This window comes from Varanus komodoensis, unplaced genomic scaffold, assembly GCF_004798865.1.
Source record: "Varanus komodoensis strain SLA01 unplaced genomic scaffold, ASM479886v1 scaffold44_3, whole genome shotgun sequence".
NCBI lineage: Eukaryota > Metazoa > Chordata > Lepidosauria > Squamata > Varanidae > Varanus > Varanus komodoensis.
This window is the reverse complement of record NW_025336010.1, coordinates 4,845,087-4,866,899: the sequence shown is the minus strand read 5'-3', so window position 1 is coordinate 4,866,899 and position 21,813 is coordinate 4,845,087. Positions and strand designations below refer to the sequence as shown.

The window sequence follows — 21,813 nt, the reverse complement described above, 5'->3', positions numbered from 1 at the left end:
CTTGGCACCCAGTGCCCAAGAGTCGACCCCGCAACCCAATGCAGGGACGGCTGAGCCAGCTGCTGCGCCTTCCTCTAAGCCCCAGCACGTTGAGCAAACGCCTGGACCTTTATCAGAGACAGAGAGTCATGAGAAAGAGTAAGCTGCAAGTTCTACTCAGAAGGAGTTAGAGCAAACTGCCTCTTCCCCCCCCGATGCTGATCTCCCTGAGCCAGAAACAGAAGACACAATAGGTGTCGTGGATTTTTCAAGAGCCCAGAACAGACGTATTTTACTCCGATTTGAACAGCTACAAAGTAGACTGCGTAAGAGGGAGGAAAGGCATGACTTGGGAGAATGATCGCACGTGAGCTCAGGAAGAGAAGCCATTATAGGGCTGACATCTGCTTAGCAAGGACGGCTATTAGGGAACTTATCTATAGAATTGTAAATCTTGTAGACAATTAGCATTAAAGGAGTTTAGTTTTATTGCTCTAGAATGTGTGGAATGTTTACTAACTGGGCTGCCCCTCATGACATCATCCGAAAGGCGTGAGGGCGGAGCAGTAGAAGAAGGAGCCAGGCATTGCGGCAGAGCAGTCAGAGTCGGACGGCAGTCAGGTGCAGCCGAAGTTGAAGCAGACTTAGCTAACAGCTGGTCCAATTGTAGGAGAGCCTGGTCCCACAACAGTTTACGCAGGCAATTCTCCCTATTCTTCCTAGCCTGCTTCGAAAAGGCCAGACAGTGGCCGCATTTGTCCGTCCTGTGACCTTCCCCCAAACAGAGGACGCACAGGTCGTGCAGGTCTTAGAGCCACACTCTACACACTTGCGGAACGCCGCTCGTTGCGCCATTGTAGAAAAAGAAGAAAGAAGATAGTGTAGAGGGAGTAGATAATATTTTTGGGGGTTTTTTTTTGGTTTTTTTTTAGAAACAAGAAGAAGAGGAATGAAGAGACTAACAGGACCGCTATTAAAAGCAATAGAACGAGGGAATACTAACTTGGAAAATGAGAAAGAGAAATCGCAAAGTGGAGAAGAATGAGGAACGATCTTTAGCGAGAGCAAAAGCGGCACGAGGCACAACGAACGGTGGTCGCAAAGACTGGAAAATGGCGGACACTCCACTCCATATATACTATGGGGGGAGGGGAGTTTCCCACCAAAACTGTTAGCTATCAATCTTCTGGCCACAGGCACTGCGCAGGTGCAGAAACCATATGTGTGATGCAAAGAGGCCACGACGAAGAATATATGATATAAATATGATTCCTAACCAAGCAGAACTAATTCACCTAGGAGACAGAAAATGAGAGGCTGATTCTGTCCCATACCCAGAGAAACCACTGATTTTCCTCCAAACTGCCTCACATAAGTCTCTGAGTAACTCTAGCTGCCATCTACAAAAGGGTCAGAAGGGTTGGATGAAGAAAGGTGGCAGAGAAAATACATGTTGTTTACCTGTAACTTTGATTCTTTGACTGGTCATTTATGCATTCACACATATGGGCTCTGTGCAGAGCCTTGATTCACCAAACTTACACAGCTAGAGAGTTTAGACAGGAACCACCAACTCAATGAGAATGTTCCTAGCAGATTCCTGCCCATTCCCATTCCCTTGGTTCTCCAAGACTGTTCTTTGAGGTCCCAGCCCAAGAGAGAAGCAATAAAATCAGGGTCAAAGGAAGAAGCCTACACTGATGGTGAAGTTTGTTGAAATGGCATTGAAAACTGGTACTGACACTGAAGTGGGACTGGTAGGTGGATTGTATGAATGCACAGATGACCACTGGAAGAAACACAGTTACAAGTACGCAACCTATCTTTTTTCTTCTTAGTCTCTGAGCATCACACATAGGCGAGTAGCAAAGCTGACCTACCTGAAGTAGGTTGGTGTCACTACCAGAGCACTACTGAGAAGACTGTGCAGTAAAAGAAGCAATTGGCTTGAGCTCTAACATCTAACAGATTGACTCCATTTGACAAATGTAAATGGAGTCAATCATGCAGCCATGAGGCAGAATTCTGATAATGGAATACCATATACGAAGGCAACTAAAGTTGACACACTCTGGGGTAGAATGCATCTTGATTATGCCAGTGAACTGGAGACCAACCAGAATTATTGTACAAGTCACCCAGTTGGTGAATATTTGCAAAGTCAAATTTTTGCCACCATAACAAAGTTGAAGTGATTTCCTGAAAGATTCAGTGTGAGCCTTAAAGAAGGCAAGAGCATGTCCTGAGGATGGGAAATTGATGTTCTAGAGATGATGACAGAGATGGAACAAAACGGGCAAATAACATCTTGATGGAGATGGAAATCCAGTATCACCTTGGGTAAGAAGGAGATATCTGGATAGAGGACTACTTTGTCCACATGGAAAGATGTGCATGGCACATCAGTCCTCAAAGCACAAAGCTCACTTTCTTGGCATGCTGAAATACTTAAAAATCACCTTCCATGACAGAAGCCTGAGAGCTACAGGCACCAACAGTTCAAAGGATTTAGACATCAAGTATGTAGAAGCTCTACTGAGGGATCCATAAATGCATAAGGGAGCCAAGTTCCAAATGTCCCAAAGAAGCTGTTGAAATGGAGTTGAAAAAATGGAAAAAACTGAGACTGGAACATGGAAGGCAGAAACTTGCCATAGTATAACCAGAAAGGTAAGTACTTCAGACTTTTCTAGAACAAGGAGTGAAGAAAGTGTAACATATATTGTACAGATGCTACAGCTGGATCAGAGGCAACTGAGAGAGCAAAAGCCAAAAACACCTTACATTTCCTACTGTAGGAAGACATAGTAGAAGGCCTCTAAACTGCATCTAAGACCTCTTGGATTAGAAAAGAAAGGGGAGGATCAAACAGGTAGCACAGCTAGGATCTCCACACCATCATCCTTAGCATCTAGAAGTTGGGGTGATGGATCCATTTGTTGTGTAGTAAAAGAAGTTCAGGAATCAACAGTAATTGGTAGTATTCTTGGTTCGACCTGAGAAAAAGGTAGGTAGACCACTGCTGCTGTGGCTACCAAGGAGTCAAGAGGCTGCAACTGGCACTACCAGCTCGAATTTTTGCAATCACGAGGAGGGAACACATAGAGAATGCCCGCAACCAAGTGTGAAAGTGTTTCCCAAAGATAGTTGCTTCCAAACTGCCATGCTGATGGGCTCATAGCAAACAAGTCTATGTCCAGAGTTTCCCACAGCATCCCACAATGTGTCCTTCAAGCTTTGAGAGGTGTATCAGTCAGGAAAGTTATGGAATGTGAGAGGAGGAAAGGAATACCTCACTGAAGACCAGAGGCTGGTGTCTATCAATGGAGGAAAAGCCTTTGACTGCATTGATCATGACAAACAGTTATGGAAAGCACTAAAAGACCTGGGGGTACCAACACATCTGGTCAGGTTGCTGCAGTCACTATATACAAACCAGCAAGCAGCTGTAAGAACACCGTATGGGGACACTGATTGGTTCAAGGTGGAGAAAGGAGTCTGACAAGGATGTACACATGGTGGGCATGTCATGAGTGGAGCCGGCTGGAGCTGGGGGTCAGACTAGATGGCCCGGGAGGCCCCTTCTGACTTGCTCTGTTTCTATGTTTCTATTCCTTCCCTTTTCTGTTCAATTTGTATGCTGAAGTAATCATGAGGAAGATGGATTTTGATGAATAAAAAGTCAGGATAAAGATCGGAGGAAGAACCATCAACACCCTTTGATATACTGATGACACAACCCTTCTCTCAGAAACCCAGGATAGTCTAAAGCAATTGATCCAAATAATCAAAGAAGAGAGTGAGAAGTTTGGCCTCCTTCTGAATATCAAAAAGATGAAGATCTTGATGACTGCACAGAATGAAACCATCAAAATAGCAATTGAAAGTATGGAAATTGAATGTGTAGAGGAATTCACTTTCCTGGGATCACTGATCACTGATTACTTGCAGCAGTGAATGCAGTTCAGAAAGTGATGAATTGGACATATGGCAATGACAAGAATGAACCGAGTGTAGAAAAACAAGAACAACAGCTTGGCAACCAAGTGCAGATTGCTTCATGTGATCTTTTTGCTATAGTAATCTATGGGCGTGAAAGCTGGACAATGAAAAAATTAGTCAAGAGGAAAACCGGCTAATTTGAGCTGCCGTGTTGGCAGAGGCTCCTGCACATTCCATGGTCAGCAGGAGTGATGAACAAGCAGGTGCTGGAGCGTACTGAACCAGATGCATCCCTGGTCAGCAGGATAACAAAGCTGAGACTCATTCTTTAGAAAAAGATATAATGCTTGGAATGCTCAGTGGCCAGAGAAAACCAGGTACCAAAGAGCGAGGTGCTTAGATGCCATCAAAGAGGGTGTGGGCCAGAGCATAGTTCAGCTGAAAGAGGTGGCACAGGATCGGAAAGTGTGGCACGATTTGGCCCATAGGATCGCTTATAGTCAGACAAGAATGAACAGCTGAATAGCATAGAAAAAAAGGCATATTTGGCATGTGGCAATTTTCCCACAAAGGCCCAAAGAACCAGTTTTGGAATTGCTTCATGTAGAGACAAGTGAATGATGCAGTCATTACTGATGTAATGACTGTCATATGGGCCAACAGCCTCTGAGCAGAGAAGACGGGTGGAGCATGCCTCACAATTCTAGTCACTAATTGAACAATTGTCCACAGTCTGCTTCTTGGAAGGTAGACCTGACTTTTGATGGAGTTTAGATTGGTGCCAACAAATCTAACAAGAATTTGAGTCAGAAGAAAAATAGGTTTCTCCCAATTCACACAGTTCAGAGGGTCTGTGGTCCCATCTTATTCTCTAGTTATCCCGATAATAGCAATGGCATTCCTACTCAGAGAGAGGGGAGCAAGATCTCTCACAGTATGTAGATGGGGAATAGGTCTAGGGACTTCTATGTTCAAGTCTGTATTGTATAGCTCCAGGGCCTGGAAAGTCCCAATTTCAAGGGGATGTTTGGTGTAGAGAAAGACCCTCTCAGAATTGAGATGAGGACACATCTGATCTCTCGTTCAGAGAACGACACTAATGGCAAGGTGCCTTGCACCACTGTGGATACTAAAGTGGGTGGGCATGGATCTGAAGAAACAGGCACAGTCTTCTCAATGGACTCATGAAATTGAGATGCTTTGTTCTTTTCCCCTCTTTTTCTGAGGATTCAATTTTGGTGTCTTGGCTCATCTGGATATCTTTAGTGTGGCAGAAGGTGGTTTAGGCTGTGCCACTGACTTCACCTTAACTACATCTAGCACATGTTTTCAAAGTAGGGCTTGAAGGTAGTCTGCCTGTTTTCTGCAAATCTGCTTAGTAAAGGCTTGGCACTGGGCACAGATGGAGACAGTGTGCCCTTCAGCTAAATAGATAGGCAGAGGGAATGCCTGTCAGTAGATAGCTTACTGCAATGCTGAATGTGCTTGCAGAACGGGGCTTTCAAGGCTATGTGCTAGACTTCACTAGGGTGAGCCTATGATCACAACTAAGTGAAGATGATGAAAAAATGTCCCTTCTATTTCTTTGTTCTTCCTGTACTCTTTCCTTTAAGAATGGAGAAAAAAGTTTTACTACAAAAATCAGTATTCCACACAAGGTAACCACAATGGCAGTTGAAGAGAAACCAAGTGGGTGGGCAGAAACCTGTGAGGAACATGTGTGTAGAGATGGTGGGGGAAATGTTCCTGCCTCAGCAACTCAACCACACAAGTTTCCCAGATCAAGGTGCCATATAAGCACAAAGCCCATGCATGTGATGCACAGAAACCATGAAGAAGACCTTCACTTGATGTGTCCCAGTGTTGCTGGGTGCACCCTTGCTATCATCTCCTGCTCTGCCTCTTCTCTCCACTTTTGAAGGATGGGAATTCACATCAATCAAATGGTGTGCATCAGTAAGTCCAAGGTTGCTTAAATCAAGGGCCAAGTCTTCGCAAAAGATTGGGACACTTTAAATTAGATACGCTAATGCACAGGAAAAGCTATTGCATTTCTCCAGAAACCCACTATTATCTTGTATCAAAACAGATTTGCAATGCTGTGTCAACTTAGCAGAGGAGCTGGCTCCAGTGAAGGTCTGCCAGTGCACCAAAATATAATAATTGCATCGCAAACCAATTTGGAAACTAGTGTGCTTATCAAATAATATAAGAAACATATTTAAATACTATATATTTTGCATCAACTCTTGCACATTAATGAAGAAGCATTATAGAAGATACACCATTCTAAAAGCAGTACAAAACATCATCATCTTCATTTCTACACCACCCCAAAGCCAAACCTCTCTGGGCAGTTTACAACACTCCATAAAACAAATGTTAAAATACAAATATTTATAAAATATTTGTATTTTATTTACATATACATATGTAATATATACAAATACATATAAATATATAAATTTATAAATATATTAAAATTTTAAAACAGCTAAACCAAACAAAGAAAGACTCAGTAAAACACCCAGGATGGGCAATCACCTCAGGCCCCTAAGTACCCAGATATGTCTTTAAAAACCTCAGCACATAGGGTCTTCTTAACCTGGTGCCAAAAAGATGCCAAATTCAGCACCAGTTGGGTTACTGCATAAGCAGGGAGCCATCACAGAGAAAGCCTCTGAGTAGGCACTCAGAGGAAGTCCCCAAAGGTTGAGAGTAGTATCCAAAGAGACTGCTGTTGGGACAGGCACTCCAACAGGTATTGTGGTCCCAAGCCATGAAAGGCTTTATAGATTAAAACCAGCACCTTGAATTGGGACCGGAATCATATAGGCAGCTAATGTAGACAGGGCAGAACTGGTCTTATGTGTTCAGATTATGTGCAGGTTCCAGTTATTATTATGACTGCTGTACTCTGCACCAGCTGCAGCTTCGGAACTGCCTTCAAGGGCAGCAGCATGTAGAGCACATTGCAGTAATCTAATTTAGAGATTACCGGAGTGTAGATTACTGAAGCCAGCTTATCCCTGTCCAGATAGGGGCTTAGCTGGGCCCCAGCTGAAGCTAGTACAAGGCACTCCAAGCCACTGAGGTCACCTGAGCTTCAAGTGACAAGGATAGATCAAGGAGCACCCCCAAGCTATGAACCTACTCCTTCATGGGGAGTACAACCCCCTAATTCACTATTAAATATTAAACTAATATTAGTTTATTGGCATGCAACTCCAATATTAAACTATTAAATAATTAGAACATTCATTAATTAGAACAGAATCAATATGTAACAGGTAAGAATTGCCAAGATTTGAAAGACTTTGACATACCTTGACTGTCTTTAGACTTCAATGCAGTCACATGTGCCAGCTACAAATAAAATGAATATATGCTTTTAAAAGTTCTGATTGCAAGATTTCCACATACAACATATCCACTTTCTGAACAGAGTTTGAACATGGGCCTCTATGTGCAAATACTGAACATGGTGAAAGATACACTGTACAGTATCATATGTTTTTGGAGTATTAAACTCCAAGTGAACAATAATCTCGAGTTCAGGTTTTCCCAGCTCCTGTTGTAACAAGCATGATTCTAGTTCTGCTTTACAGCTAGCAAGAACAGAGGACAGAGGTACTGTTGCTGAACTGTGAACTCCATGTTGTTTAAATCATGACATGTCATTATATGTGCACCTGGAACCATGAGTTGTTTCACTAGTCTGCTGAGTGGGCAGGCAAGAGTCATTAAAAAAAACAATCCTAGGCACTCTGCATGTCAATACTTCAGCACTGCTACACCATTAGGGAAGGAACAGGCAGAAGAGGGAAGTGAAGAACCCACAAACTGAGAAAACAGACAAATCTAAGGCAACAAACTGCAGGTTAACTAAACCATGGGTTAGCATTATAGAAACATAGAAACATACAAAACAGAGCGAGTCAGAAGGGGCCTCCCGGGCCATCTAGTCTGACCTCCGGCACATTGTTATTTATTATGTTCAAATAACAATGTGGCATCCAATAACAATGTCTTCCTTCTGCATATCAAAGAATCGACTGCTGTCATATATGCCTTTGTAATTTCCTGGCTTCATTACAGTAATGTGTTTTCACAGGGCTACTTGATAAGCAGAGTTGCTATGACAAGTTCAAAATATGACTGCCTTGCTAATGACTGGGAGTGACTACAGCAAGCATAATATATTTACAGCTATACAGAAGGATCTCCTTTGGTTACCAATGGTTTTCCAGGCTTAAAGGTTCTTAGTTGTTACTGATAAAGCCTTAAATGGTAAATATGCAAGTTACTTAATTAAAAAGATGTTCCCTGTGTTTACTATGATCAGGTTTATACTGACCAGGTTTTTGGGTTGCATTTTATACTGTGAGATGCTTTGAAAGCTTATGTTGGACAGGACAGAAAAGTCAAATAAAATCCACCATCAGAATAATTTTTAAAAAAGCACTTGCAAAATGTATATGGAGCCAGTCTAGTACAATACCTTTAATAACTGCAGTTGGGCAAATGTGAGCTCTTTAACTGCAATCTCGAACAGCTCCAATGGCTCATTTTCATCTTTCTTTTAATCAAATGGAGGGAAAAGCATTAGGTTAGAAAACCAGTGAATGCCAATAGTTATTCGAAAGCTATCTTAAAACATGCAGTTTAGAGCTTAAGTTTCATCCAGTGTAACAGGACTTTAATTTCAAGTAAGCATGCACACAGTTGTGTTGTAAGTAAATGCAAAAACTATTATCCATTCTCTCCCCTTCCCTAGGGGATCAATTCTACACAGGAAGGTATTATGAAGGACTCTGCTCCAGAAGGGACACAATAAGCCCCAGCAACCAACCTGTTTATCCAGTGCAGGGGGTTACAGTATCTCTTCATCTCTCTTGCTATTCAGGCTGATGGCATGAGGAGGCTGTGTAAGTAAAGCCTCCCCGAGAACAGAGGTGAAGCAGAAAACAGAAGGCTTTCCATTATGCTGTCCAACCGCTCTTAAGCATAAGCAGCAAAGAAGCGATCTTTGGCTACTTTTGCAGTCTCCTGGTTCAGGAGATGTAGTTCTACTTTATCATTTTAAATGGTATTTTATCATAAGCCCCTTAGTCATAAGCATGTCTGAATGGCATTATGCATATGTTTTCATCTTTTAGTAACAACACATGCATGCTTGTGTCCATGTGCAAAGTCATCAGATACATTCTGGGAAACTTACTTGTTTCCAGAAGCCCCTGATCTCTAATCAAATAGTATTTTTGCTTTTGTATTTTTCCAAGAGGTTGCTCATAGAAAACTTGTGCTCTAACTGGGAGGGATGACCTTTCCAGATTGTGTGTGTGCGTGTCGGGGGGAGGGCTTTCTCCCTGCAGCATTGTAGATTCCTAATAAAGGTCTGATGGGTTACATCTAACAAAACTGGCTAAGATTCCTTGATACTGGTTTTTTTAAAAAAACTTCCACATAATAAACTGAAGCCAGTGTGGTGGTGTGGTTAAAGTGTTGGACTGGAGATCTGGGTTCTAGTCCCCACGTGGCCATGGAGCTCCATGAATGACTTTGGGCCAGTCATTTACTCGTAGCTTAGTCTACCTCGTAAGGTGGTAGTTGTGGTTGTGAAGACAAAATGGAGCTACATAATCCCCATTGTACAAGAGGAAAAAGGCAGAATACCAAAGCAATGTAAGAGTAATACTAATAATTTAAATACCTCAAATATCAGTAGTTCTCTAAATATTATGGGTTTCCTAAATACTAAAAAATTAACAACTTGGAATACTTATATAATAAAGGAGAATGGATACAGCATTTTCATATGACAGATGGCCAGCATGCCACTCCATTTCAGAAAATGATACATTTTTTCTTGCTTTTCATTTCAATCAGAAGGGGATTAACTTGGCTCACCTAGTTTTTTAAAGTTTAAACTCCCAACCATCAGATAAATGTTAGTTTCCAGCATATACATTGCTGTTCTAAATTTTTAAAAAATCGCAGCTTTTGAGGGGTAGGGGTGAAATGTCACTGAAAGCAATCCTGTTGTTCTAGTCTATTAAACTGTTTAGAAATACAGCAGTGCTAGACAGCAGTACAAACACACATTTGTGAATCATTATATAGATCAGGTGTTTTGCATGTAAATTTTAAGAGTCTCAACTAGTCAGGATGAAGTATTGCAAAAAGCAACAAGTACCATTGTGCCAGTCACCCAAATATTTAAGCAAAGTAATGCAAAATACATATATTAATACCTTTTTCATTGCAATACAACACGTAAGATCATGATATATGATGGGGACATGATCCCGGGAAAGATGTACATCAAATTCCACAAAGGCTGCTCCCTAAGTCAGAAGAGGGGGAGATGGATGGAATACAATGGTATGTGAATGTCAAAATATGAAAGGTCAAAAATGCATAACAAGCTTTCTGAATCGCATCATGTACTTTAGTGTATAAATCATTATAGACAAGCTTGCTGGGTTTAACTTCAGAATTTGATCCATTTTATGAAAAAAGTGTAACAATATCTTTAGTGTGGAGACATGCCTGAGCTTTCCTCTTCCTAGTATACAGATTCCATCATACAAGAGATGAGTATCTAGAAGAAACTACCAGTGAGGAAGTGGGGGGAGGCAGTTTTCACCTAATTTCCCTCCCACCTACCCCTCACCAGCTTCTGGAGAGTCCCTGACCCCCCCCCCCCAGAACTTCTTTGCAGGAGCAGAGGAAGGAGGAACTGACCATAAATGCTTCTGCTTCCTCCAGTGGAAGTAGCACATAAACAGACTTCCACTTATAGGCCCTGCTTGGAAGTAATAGGGGCATTCAGTGGCAATTTATGGGCTTATCCAAGAACAAAGAGCATGGTTTAAGTAGGGAATGATTAACACATGAGCAACCCCAAGTGCCCACATCTGGATGTCACAGAAACAATCTACAAATTCTGAACTTGTTGGCTGTGGCTGCAAAATTTGGAAGAGGCTTGCAGTTGTTCTGCTATTACATCCAAACAATAGCACTCTACAGACTATCCAGTGTAAATAAGAATCAATGAAGCACAAGACAACAGTTTTTTCCCCAAAAAGCAAGTGATCAGGTTTATCAAGGATGTAGTAAATGCAAAGCAAAGAACCCCTGTTAATTCTGCGTGCTCTCATCAGCTTTGGATATCACTGACCATGGTATATGCATGGATCTATTATGTGGGCTGGACACAGGAGGCACTGTGTTAAAGGCACTGTCTTCTTGCTGATACCAGAGTGTAGGTCATGGAATAATCAATTCAAGCTGTGACAGCCCAGATTCAGGCTAGATATCAGGAAAAGCTTCCTGACTGTCAGAGCAATACGACAATGGAACCAGCTGCCTAGAGAGGTGGTGGGCTCGCCCACAATAGAGACATTCAGAAAGAAACTAGACAGCCAAGTGAGTGGGATGGTATAAATTGGTATCCTGCAACAGCAGGGGGTCAAACCCGATGGCCTTCATGGCCCCTTTCAACTCTACTATTCTATGATTATATGAAAGTTCTTGTATTTTTATCTGTGGGGACAATTTCAAGGAGTAACACTGAGTGACTATTCCTCAGCCCCATGGTAGCTGAGCTATTAATTCTGTAAACTGATCTGCCCCCAGTGTCATTTAACATCTTTATGAAGCCACTGGGAGCCACATGCCATCAGTATGCTGATGACATACCTTTCTTTCTCCCTTTGATATCTGAATCAGGTGAGGGTGTGCATGTCCTGGATCAATGCATAGGCTCAGTGATGGGAGTCAATAAACTGAAGCTAAAAGTCTGGCAGACAGGCTCATTGCCTGTTCTGGTCAAGACGGCACTCTCTTTGCAAGATCAGATTCATAGACAGGGTTACTTCTAGATCCATCACAGTCCCAAATAACCATGGTAGCTCAGAACAACTTTTACCAGCTTCAACTGGTTCACCAGTCCTTTTCTCCTCTGGACACTACTCCATGTTGTAGTAGTGCAAGTGTTCAAGTAGCTCAGTAACAACAAGAGTGGGTTACTGCAACGCACTTATGTCGGCTGCCCTTAAGGCTGCTCCAGAAGCTAGAATTAGAGCAGAACATAGCTGTTCAGCTGTCTTCAAGAGCTGTTCCTTTTTCCTTTGCTGAGGGAGCAGCACTGCATGAATTCTCATTTCTTCTACATAATTTAACAATAAATAGGTATTAACATGCATAAAAAGGATTACAGTAAAAATCAAACATACATGTCTAGCAGCATTTTTTAAAGAGGCAACAGTATTTTCTCGAAGTTTTGCAAGCCTGAAAACAAAAAGGTGTTTTTACATTATTTTTAAGCATAGATTTAAATTCTATATTCATTCCATATATGAAAAAACAGACAAACTTTGTAACAAAGAATATGCTCTTGATTTTATCTAAGATACTAGATATTATTAACCCTGCAAGACGTTTTCTAGTTCTTTTAGAAATATGTATCAACCCTCAAGTCCATTTGTAGCCAATGAAGCAGCATCAGTATAGATAAAGTTACTGAGTGGACAGTAATCAATTAACAACTGTCCCTTATCAGGAACTTGAATGTTTGATTTTGAAAAATTGATTTGGTGGGAAGATCCAATCTTAACTGTATTTGCAGTTCTCACATATGGGCAAATCCTTAGATCAGGCCGGAAGTAAAGTGGTAAGCTAAAATCTTTGGAACATTTTCTAGGAAGCACTTTCTCTAAACATCTGACATGCATTCCCAAGCAAAACAAATTTGGAGCTGAGGTTCAAGGATTTCAATAATAGGCTTCTCTTAATTTGAGTTGTTATTACAAACTGAAAGTCTCCAATTCAGAAGGGCTGCAGCAGGAAGGAGAAATCTCCTTTCCATGAGAAGTCTGCCAACCCTAAGCTACTGCTAAAGAATACAATTGAATTAAATGACTTACTTGGTGGTGGTGGTAGAGTTCCCTGCACCCCTGTGCCCAACATCTAGCCCTGATCTTTCTCTCCAGTATTTGGCATACGAGGCTTCCATATCACAGAAGTATCCCTGAATTGGCCTAATAATTATGTAATCCACTGCAAAAAGAAAGCACATTATCACTTAGTTGTTAAATTATATTTATCCAGTACTTTATCTCAATTTGGTTTGAGAAATTTTACTCAAAATCTTCTGAAATGCAAAGCACCTGATATAGAACAAATAAGTATATTTAACAAGCCTTTTATCATCACTAGGCACCTTTCCTAAAACCATTAATCCTGGCTGCATAGCCTAGTTTTTCCTGAAATTGCTTGCAGTGGAGGGTTGACTCTAGATCAGGGGTCGGCAACCCACGGCTCCGGAGCCGCACGTGGCTCTTGAACCCCTTTGCTGCGGCTCCGTTGCTCAAAACACGCGCCGGCCCAGCTGCTGATCTGCTCGAAGCTCCATTCAGGAACGCAGGGCTAGCTAGCTAAGGAAATCAGCTAGTAAGTAAATCGCTACATTCCTCTGCTAAACAAGCTTCCTGCAGGCTCTCATGTTACACAAAACAAACTGCTGCTGAAAAGATTTGCTTTGTCCCAATGTAATCTCCTTCATCTGAATGTTAAAAGCTGTGCTTGGGACCTGTCACAATTCACATCACTTGACTGTTTAGCTGCTTATCAGTCATTAAACACACCTATATCTGCGCCCAATTTACTGAGCTTTCCCCCCTCCAACCATGGATAAATCCAAAGAAAATACAAATTTCTGAAGAAAACCAAACGTTTAATGGTACATGGGTAGATTCATTTGCTTTTACTGCTGACGAACTTATGGAGTTTGCAGTTTAATGCATGCAGCCCTTTAGCACTGACTTTGACTCTGCAGGAAGCTGTTCTATTCAAAATATACAAAAGGAATCCTACTAGTTTATAATGTAAGATTAAAAATAACAGTTTTTAGTGACTGAACAAGAGCTGCAGCTAAATCATAATGAAGATACAGATCTACTTCTTTAAGAAGATTCTTATAAAAATTCCAGCAACATTATTACATTGCGAGAGGGATGTTTGTTCAATATTTCACCACGTGATAAAAGGATGAGGGCACACAGAAACAGACAGCATTTTTGGTTTGCTGCAGGTGGCATGTTTGGTTTGCTGCTAGTGGATAATATAAGTTCGGCTTTTTATTTCATAAATACGAGGAGGACTCAGATACACACTGAGTATTTTATTTGAAAGTAACTTTCAACCCAGCGTCTTTTTTTTCGGAGTTCAAAATGTTTTTGTTGCATGCAGAAATAAAAATTTGTTTTCTCTGTTGCAGTTCATTGATTTCATAAATGCAACACACTATAGTTTTTTATACATAGCATAAAGGTAAAAAACTATATATGCAGTGTTATCTTCATTTTAGATGTCAAAAGTGTTTTGTGGCTCCTGGTGTTTTCTTTTCTTTGGGAAATGGGTCCAAATGGCTCTTTGAGTGTTAAAGGTTGCCGACCCCTGCTCTAGATTATTCTATGAATGGAAGGGCAGGGATGTGATCTTTTGCTGACTCGCCCTCTGTAACCTCATGCTGCTCTGGAAAATTTCCCAGTCCTACAAAGCAGCTTTTCAGGAAGCACGAAGGGCTGCAAAGGAAATCACAAAAGCCTTGCCCCCTCCCTCCAGCATAAATTACTCTCTCACAATGCTAATCTAGATTCAACCCCGTATTTTTAAAATATAAAATTAAATATATTTAGCTTAAGGTTCATGCATCCCCACCATGTTTTGTGTTAAACAAACCTCGAACTTTTCCAATTGTTTTTCGAGAAATCCTGTTCATAATAGGAAGAGTAAGAATACCGCAGCTCTTTCCTGATTCAGCAATGGTGGAGGATAACAGACATGCAGAGCCCACATGACCTGGAAGTGCATCTCCTTGTATCACTGCTTCACTAAGATCTTCCTAAAAATGCAGAAGTGTTTAAATATTTAAAATTACTGCTGTGCATATGAGAGTGATTTTTTTGAATGAGAGACTGTGCATATGAGAGAGATTTTTTTGAATACAAGTCTCACCACATGACGGCAGATAAAGCAATGGAAAACATATGTTCATCTAAGCCATGGGTCCTCAAACTACAGCCCGTGGGCCAGATCTGGCCCGCCATGGCCATCCATCCAGCCTGTGCCGGCAGGCGGTGGCTTGCTCACTCAGAGATGATCTCTGAGCGAGCAAGCCACTGCCGCCTGCCTCCCGTATGCACGTGCTTGCTGCTGCCTCACAATGCGGGTGGGAAGGTGGTGGCTTGCTTGCTTGGAGATGGTTTTGGACTCACTGGGAGGTCTCCAAGCAAGCCACTGCCATGTGTGCCTGACGGCACCTCACCGGCCCATGCCCCCAGGCACCCCCACTTCCCCAGCCCGCAATGGCCACCACAGCCTTTCAACTGGCCCCCTGTTGAAAAAGTCTGAGGACAGCTGATCTTGCCCACTTGTTATCTTTGCCACTACTTTTAAATTTCAAGAAAAATAAGCATGCTGCAATCTGCTATTTAGAATTAACCTTTATGCTTTGATGGAGTAACATAATATTGAACATACTGTATGCTTCTAATATATTTGATAGAGTTGAAAAATATAACATACAATAAGTGGAATTCCGCCACTATTCTCTTGTGGCATTACATATCAGGAGATGTGAACAAGACTAGAGATAAAGACCATTTAAAGAGTTATGAAAGATTATTTGTATATTGTTCCTTATATTTTTGAATCCTTACTATTTTACCTTTTTCAAGGAAAGGACATTTTGCAATTATCAGTGTCATAAATATACTATTAAGAAGATGGATGTACCTAAGCAACTCACAAATCTGGGTGACCTGGGAAAGGCTACCAGTGACCAGAAGGCAGGATATCAATCTCACTGGGGGAACTTAGTTATTATATTCAAGGTAAAGATTCTTTTCAAATAACTCCAGTGTTATTTCTTATGCGTCTTAAGGAGAGGAAACTCAGACTGAGGATCATCCTACTTTATAATGAGTAGAGGGTTGGAGCAGAAGCAATGCTTTTTTAAAATATGCCCTTAGTTAGATAAATGTCTGTGAACTCTTTAGTAAAATTTCCACCCTTGCTTAGGATCAGCCCTGAAGAGCAAAGTCTTCATTCACTGCGAAGTCTGGTTTTTTCCTTCCTTCATTCATTGAATTTAGATGTCACTACAATAGCCCTTAGCTCAATTTCTGCGCTGCTCACTTTTCTAACTGTAATTGTTTCAGGGAGGCTGCATCCCTGAAATATGATAAAGAGCAGTTCAATAAAAAGATTGCCATAATGTAAAAAGGAGCATTTTAAAAATCCACCTTGACATTAAACAGAAAAATGCTTTTTTTTACAAAACGAAGTCCTTACCTCAAAAAAATCAAAGATTAATTCTAAGTTGTCTGGTTCCATGGTTTGTATTGTATATTCTGTCCACCGGTCAGCCTGAAGTCCATAACCACATTCTGGCTGAGAATGCCGAGATTTGAATTCCGTATCACTTATTAAAGAAATTTCTAATGTGTTTGCCATCTTATGATGAATTGTAGGTGACAGTCTATCATCCTCTTCATCTTCCCCCTCCTCCTCTAAGCCTTCAAGGGTAAGTTTCACCCTGAAGAGTAAGGAGAAAGCAAATTCTGATGGTACATGCCATAGATTAACAGTAACAACAGAATAAGGGGAGAGCACAGATTCAGAGAATCTTGTGGTAACACTAGACATGATGCAATAGCTAGCAGTATGCACAGCATGAGAAAAGTCACTAACGTTTTGTCCCTCTCTCATTATGCTAGAACCCAAGTCACTCAATGATGCTGAATGCATGAAGATTCAGGACGATCAAAAGGAAACACTATGTCACACACTGCATCATCATTACTATTGCATTTATACCCCACCTATCTTCCTCTTGCAAGGAATTCAAGACAGGTTACAAGGTTCTCCTCCTCTCCATTTACCCTTACAACAACCACCTTGTGTGATAACTTGGACCAAAACTCTGTGACTCACCCAAAGTGAGCTTCATGGCCAGGTAAGGACTAGAACCCAGCTGTGAGCACCAGTCTAGGACTTGTTCACTTCTACACCAAACTAGCTCTCTATTAAACAATGGAAAGTGCTTCCTCAAGGGAGTTAGATGACTCCATAGAGAATATGACATTCAATGGCTACTAAGCTTTATTTAAGCTATTAATACTTTTCAGATGCAACTCACAAAGCATTTTTTCACAAAAACATTGAATAAGCAGACAAAACCATAAAAATAAAAGAGCTTTCTTTTAAACCAACCCTTTTCCCTTTGGTTATTGATTAGTAATACAGGGGTACTCAAGGAAGCAAATGCTATTCAGAGCTGGATGGTAGGCAGCTCTCCAGTCTTTTCAATCTCTCCCCTCCCCCCAGGGTCAAGATGGTTCTTGAGGAGACTTCTGATAGCAATGAGTAAGGGAGAGGCCATCAGGGCCTCCATGGTGGCTGTATGACATCTTAGGATCAGATGCAGGATTCCCCTGAATACCAGCTGCTGGGAAACTATGGCAAGAAAGCTTGCCTATAGGAAACCCACATGTCTGTTAATGAGCTGCCAATAGGCATTTGGTTGATTACTGTGTGAAGCAAAATGAATGACTACATAGGTAGGCCTTTATCTACCAGGGTTCTTACATTCCAGTTAAGTGCAGCATTACCCTTTTCAATCTAAGCCCAAAGATGACATACACAACAGCTTTACTTCTTTACCCTTTAATTTAAAAAGTTCTCACACCCCAACAATCTAATCAAGGTATCTGCAGTTTCCAAAACTCCTGATATTTGTAGCTAACATCAAAAGCACATGGAAACAAAATAACCATATATTTGCAAATATTAACTAACGTATTTGGAACCGTTGCTGGACTGCAGTTGGTATGCAGTATTATAAGCACACAAGGAAAACATCTTCCAAAGAATTTATGACATCTGCATTTTATGTGGGTAAAAGTATAAAAAAAGGCTAACTCTGAATTCTTTCAACTGCAGAGGATGCTCAGCAATAGTAGGTTTGAACGTATGGCAATTGTTAAATCCCTGTGCTATAAAGGGAATACAGAGCTAAATACAAACTGAACTGCAACTAAATATCAACTGTCATGCACAGCCAGTGCCTGATCAATCTATGAACAAGATCACAGTTGCAATCCCCACTCTTCTGAAGAGCAATAAAGGAGGGCGCAAAAATGGTGACATATCCACATCTACTTAAGGATACCAGGGCACCTATCATTTGAGTGTTGTGGATGGGGAGATCCTAGGAAGACGCTTTCCGGTAAACGTATACCCTACTCTTTCATCTTTAGGTTTCTAAATGCAGTGTTTTAGTAACCTAAAAGCTGATTACAAAAACCAAGAAGTAATAACTAGCCCAAGCAGTTGCAGGGGGGAAAACTGATCCAGACTGTAACAATTTCAGCAAACAAATTGGGAATGAAATTTGGTGTTTTTTTTAATGAATTAAACTAATATAGATCAGAAACTAATACTATTATATTATTAAAAAGCAGCCTAGAAATAATTTTAGGTAGGGGATCAGCAAAGACAAGCAATGGCAAACTATTCATGTAATCATACCTAAACCTAGATTTTTTAAATTTTTTCTTAGTTATCGACACTGGCGGTTTTTGAGAAAAATGCAGGCGTAGTCTTATTTCTGTCTGACATGTCAGCCATCCAGAATCGACACTCTCCACATCATCTGATAAAGTAAAAATACAATCGTTACAATTTAATACAATTATTTTGCTATGCCCTGGAGTTATCACTCAACAGTCACCAAGATACTCCTGCTTATTGCCACCTCTAGTGCTGCTGAAACACTTCCCAAATCAGCCACAAGAAGCAGTGTTTGAATCACTGGGGGAGATGCGTGTGTGAGAGGGATGTATAAAGAAATCCATTAACCTCACAAGGCCAATCACCCCCAACCCCGAGCCTTCTCAAATCAATAGGGTAAGGGGGCAGTCATAAGAGACAAGGAAGCAAGGTCCTAATCACTCAAGCTTTGAAGTGAAGTTCTATGTAAAGTTTTTTGTATCTGTTCAATGGGACAAATATTCAAAACCATTTACATATTAAATATCAATACTAACAAGATTAATTTAATAAGATATGGAAGAATGAATATCACAGGGCAACCGTGTTGGCAAGAGAAATGTTGAACTAATGTAGAAAGCATTCTAAGAAAGAGAAAAGCAGGTAAAGCTCCAGCTAGGGACCCAAGGCACCCCTCCATCCTTCCTCAGGACTTTCTACCTTCCTTAGGGTCCTTATACAAATTGTTCTATTGTTTGTTGTGATTTTACTAATTTATCTTTGTTATTTAAAGAATCTCAATCCTGAAAAGCAAGAAAGAAATAATTCTAATAATTAAATGACAATGTGATTCTAAGGGTCATCCCTCACAGAATTTGCAACTTAACCATAAACACCTGCATGTGGGCAACAATGCTAAGCACAGTAACTCAGGGAGAGATGTGCTTACTCAACTAGTTTTATGTTTACATTCAGCTTTCACTTACAAGGTCATATCCTTAGTTTGAGAATTTCAACAAATACATGTACATATGTATTCAGTAATAGTCATATATAAGGTCATTAAGATACTTACCAAAGATTCCGAAGTGCCCATCATCGACGCAAAAACCGTCCTCTAGAATTGAAAGGACAAACTATGAGAATCATTCATATTCACAGCGTACCTAATTGATTTCTAATTCAGGCTGCAGTCCTAACCACATGAAAGTAAGTCCCCTCAAGTTTAAGGGACATTACTTCTGAATAGGCATGTAGAGGGTTGCACTGTCAGTATGTATTCTATTTTAGCATTATTCATAACAGCTACAGTTTAAACATTTAAATACAGAAACTGCGAATATGCAAGTTATTACAACATGCAGGAAGCTTTAAACTCAGCCTTCCCCAATCTGCTGCCTTTCAGATATGTTGGCCTACAGCCCTATCATCCCCAGGCTAACTATGGATGATTGGGTTACAGTTCAACACACCTAGAAGTTGCCAGATTGGGAAAGGCTATTCTAAGCCTTTTTCTTTTAAAAAGACATCACATAACCTCAGCAGGATGCACTTCTTTCAAACTGAGCTATCTAAACTGGGGGAAAGAATATGACAATACTTGGGCAGTCTATCGTGTCAAGATGTTGCACTAGGGTGATAATGCATGTTGTGTTACTACTATGATGGACTATGAAGTACTTGCTAATCAATACATTTGTTCTGCTACATCCTTATAGTTGAGATCTAAAGTTTCAGTTAATACAATAAAAAATTAAGCTTCTACTTTCATCCCATACAAAAGGAATGCATAAGTTGAAATCTAAACACCGAATAAGCTCATCAACAATGTAGAACTGTACAGAGTTTAAGATAATGAAAGTTCTAAGAAAAAAGATTATTCTTCCCTCTGTCTTATTTTCAGGTGTCATTTTTACTGTTTCTTTCAGATGAGAAAAAATTACAGTTTCTTCCAGTATTACAAAAAAGTTCAGTTGAAATAACATTATAAGAACATTAAACCTTCATGCAATTAATTTCCCACCCCAAGAGCAGAGGGACTACTTAATTCAATAGACAACTGTTTGCTGGCACTGAAGGTTTTTCAAAGAAATATACATTTCCCTTTAAGTAATTAATCAATTAGTTAATGGCCAGAAGTAGTCTACAGCGAAACAGCGAAGTCTTCTTGAAAGTCAGTGGTAGCTAGACTTTGATATCAGAAGATATTTCTGATGGGCACAAATTATCATTTTACCTTTAAAAGCAACTGAGAGTCATTTCACAAACTGAGGACCTATCTAAATTTAGGGTACAGTGGTATTACCTATTCAGCAGAGGATGGAATGAACACTAGGAGAGAGCTTCATAAGGTCATGATTTCCTGACTCGTCTTGACTAAAAGTGTAAGTTGTTAAGCAAATCATCACTAATGATGTGAATAGTATAACAATAAGAAAACAAGCTGTGCAATGCAATCCTACGCCTACCTACTCAGAAGAATGTCCCACTGAGTTTAATGGGACTTACTTCCAGGTAAGTGTGCACAGAATAGCAGCCTTCAGTTGCTCACTAAGTTCCTCAATTTGAAACTAATGCATGCATAGACTTTACTTCCACGTAATGTACACAAATTGAAATATAAAGGATACATTTTCATATGTGTTGTTATAACATACTGAAAATGTATAATGAAACAAAGCCAATCACAATTTTTCAGGTTCTGTTGTCCCAGAGAAAACAGATAGCAAGGTATTTCAACCACTTTATAAAACCACCTTGAGGGAGAGAGAAAATTAGTTTATACCACCATTAAGTCTCCATTTGCACTGTTTATCTTAAATTAAATGGGATGAATAAGCCATGTTTATCTTGTATTTAAGCCCCATGTATTCAGGAATTTGTTCAGTATAATAGTTTAGAGAAGGGATACCCTGTCACTGAAGTTTTTATTATTTTTTTTAAAGAATTGGTACTGAAGTTTAACAAACAATTTATACTTCCTACTACAGAGGCATGATCAGTAAAGAAAACATGATCATGGGCTCTCACTCTCAAAGCACAATGATTGTTAGTAGCGTTTATCTGAAAATATCCTGTCTTTTTCAATCAAAATGATAGAGTCCACAAAATCCTTTTCCACAGGGTGAACATAGTATCTGGGAAAGAACATTTCCACTTTTGCTAAGATGATTCGTCCCCACACAAACTTCCCTCCAGATTCAAGTCTGGGGATGAGAACTGGGCTTAAGTCACATCTTCAAAGCTAAACATGAAATCCCATCCCTGCCCAAGCCATCTGAACAGCCAAAATCTGATGATAATGAAGGCATGAAAAGAAATGTTCCAATCTGT

At 40.4% G+C, this 21,813-nt stretch overlaps 1 protein-coding gene across 2 annotated transcripts in view; it reads right to left on the bottom strand.

The window, feature by feature from the left end:
• Nucleotides 1-21,813, bottom strand: part of GPCPD1 (glycerophosphocholine phosphodiesterase 1) — a 63,115-nt gene that overhangs the window by 21,014 nt on the left and 20,288 nt on the right. Inside the window, exons 6-14 of one of the 2 annotated variants that reach the window (XM_044444149.1) lie at nt 19,556-19,597; nt 18,520-18,643; nt 16,282-16,525; nt 14,668-14,830; nt 12,852-12,984; nt 12,162-12,216; nt 10,176-10,268; nt 8,423-8,500; nt 7,248-7,287 (exon numbers count right to left, since the gene is read on the bottom strand). In XM_044444149.1, the coding sequence (XP_044300084.1) occupies nt 7,248-7,287; nt 8,423-8,500; nt 10,176-10,268; nt 12,162-12,216; nt 12,852-12,984; nt 14,668-14,830; nt 16,282-16,525; nt 18,520-18,643; nt 19,556-19,597 (972 nt within the window). The remainder of the gene's footprint in view (nt 1-7,247; nt 7,288-8,422; nt 8,501-10,175; nt 10,269-12,161; nt 12,217-12,851; nt 12,985-14,667; nt 14,831-16,281; nt 16,526-18,519; nt 18,644-19,555; nt 19,598-21,813) is intronic. The other variant, XM_044444150.1, reaches the window with a different exon arrangement.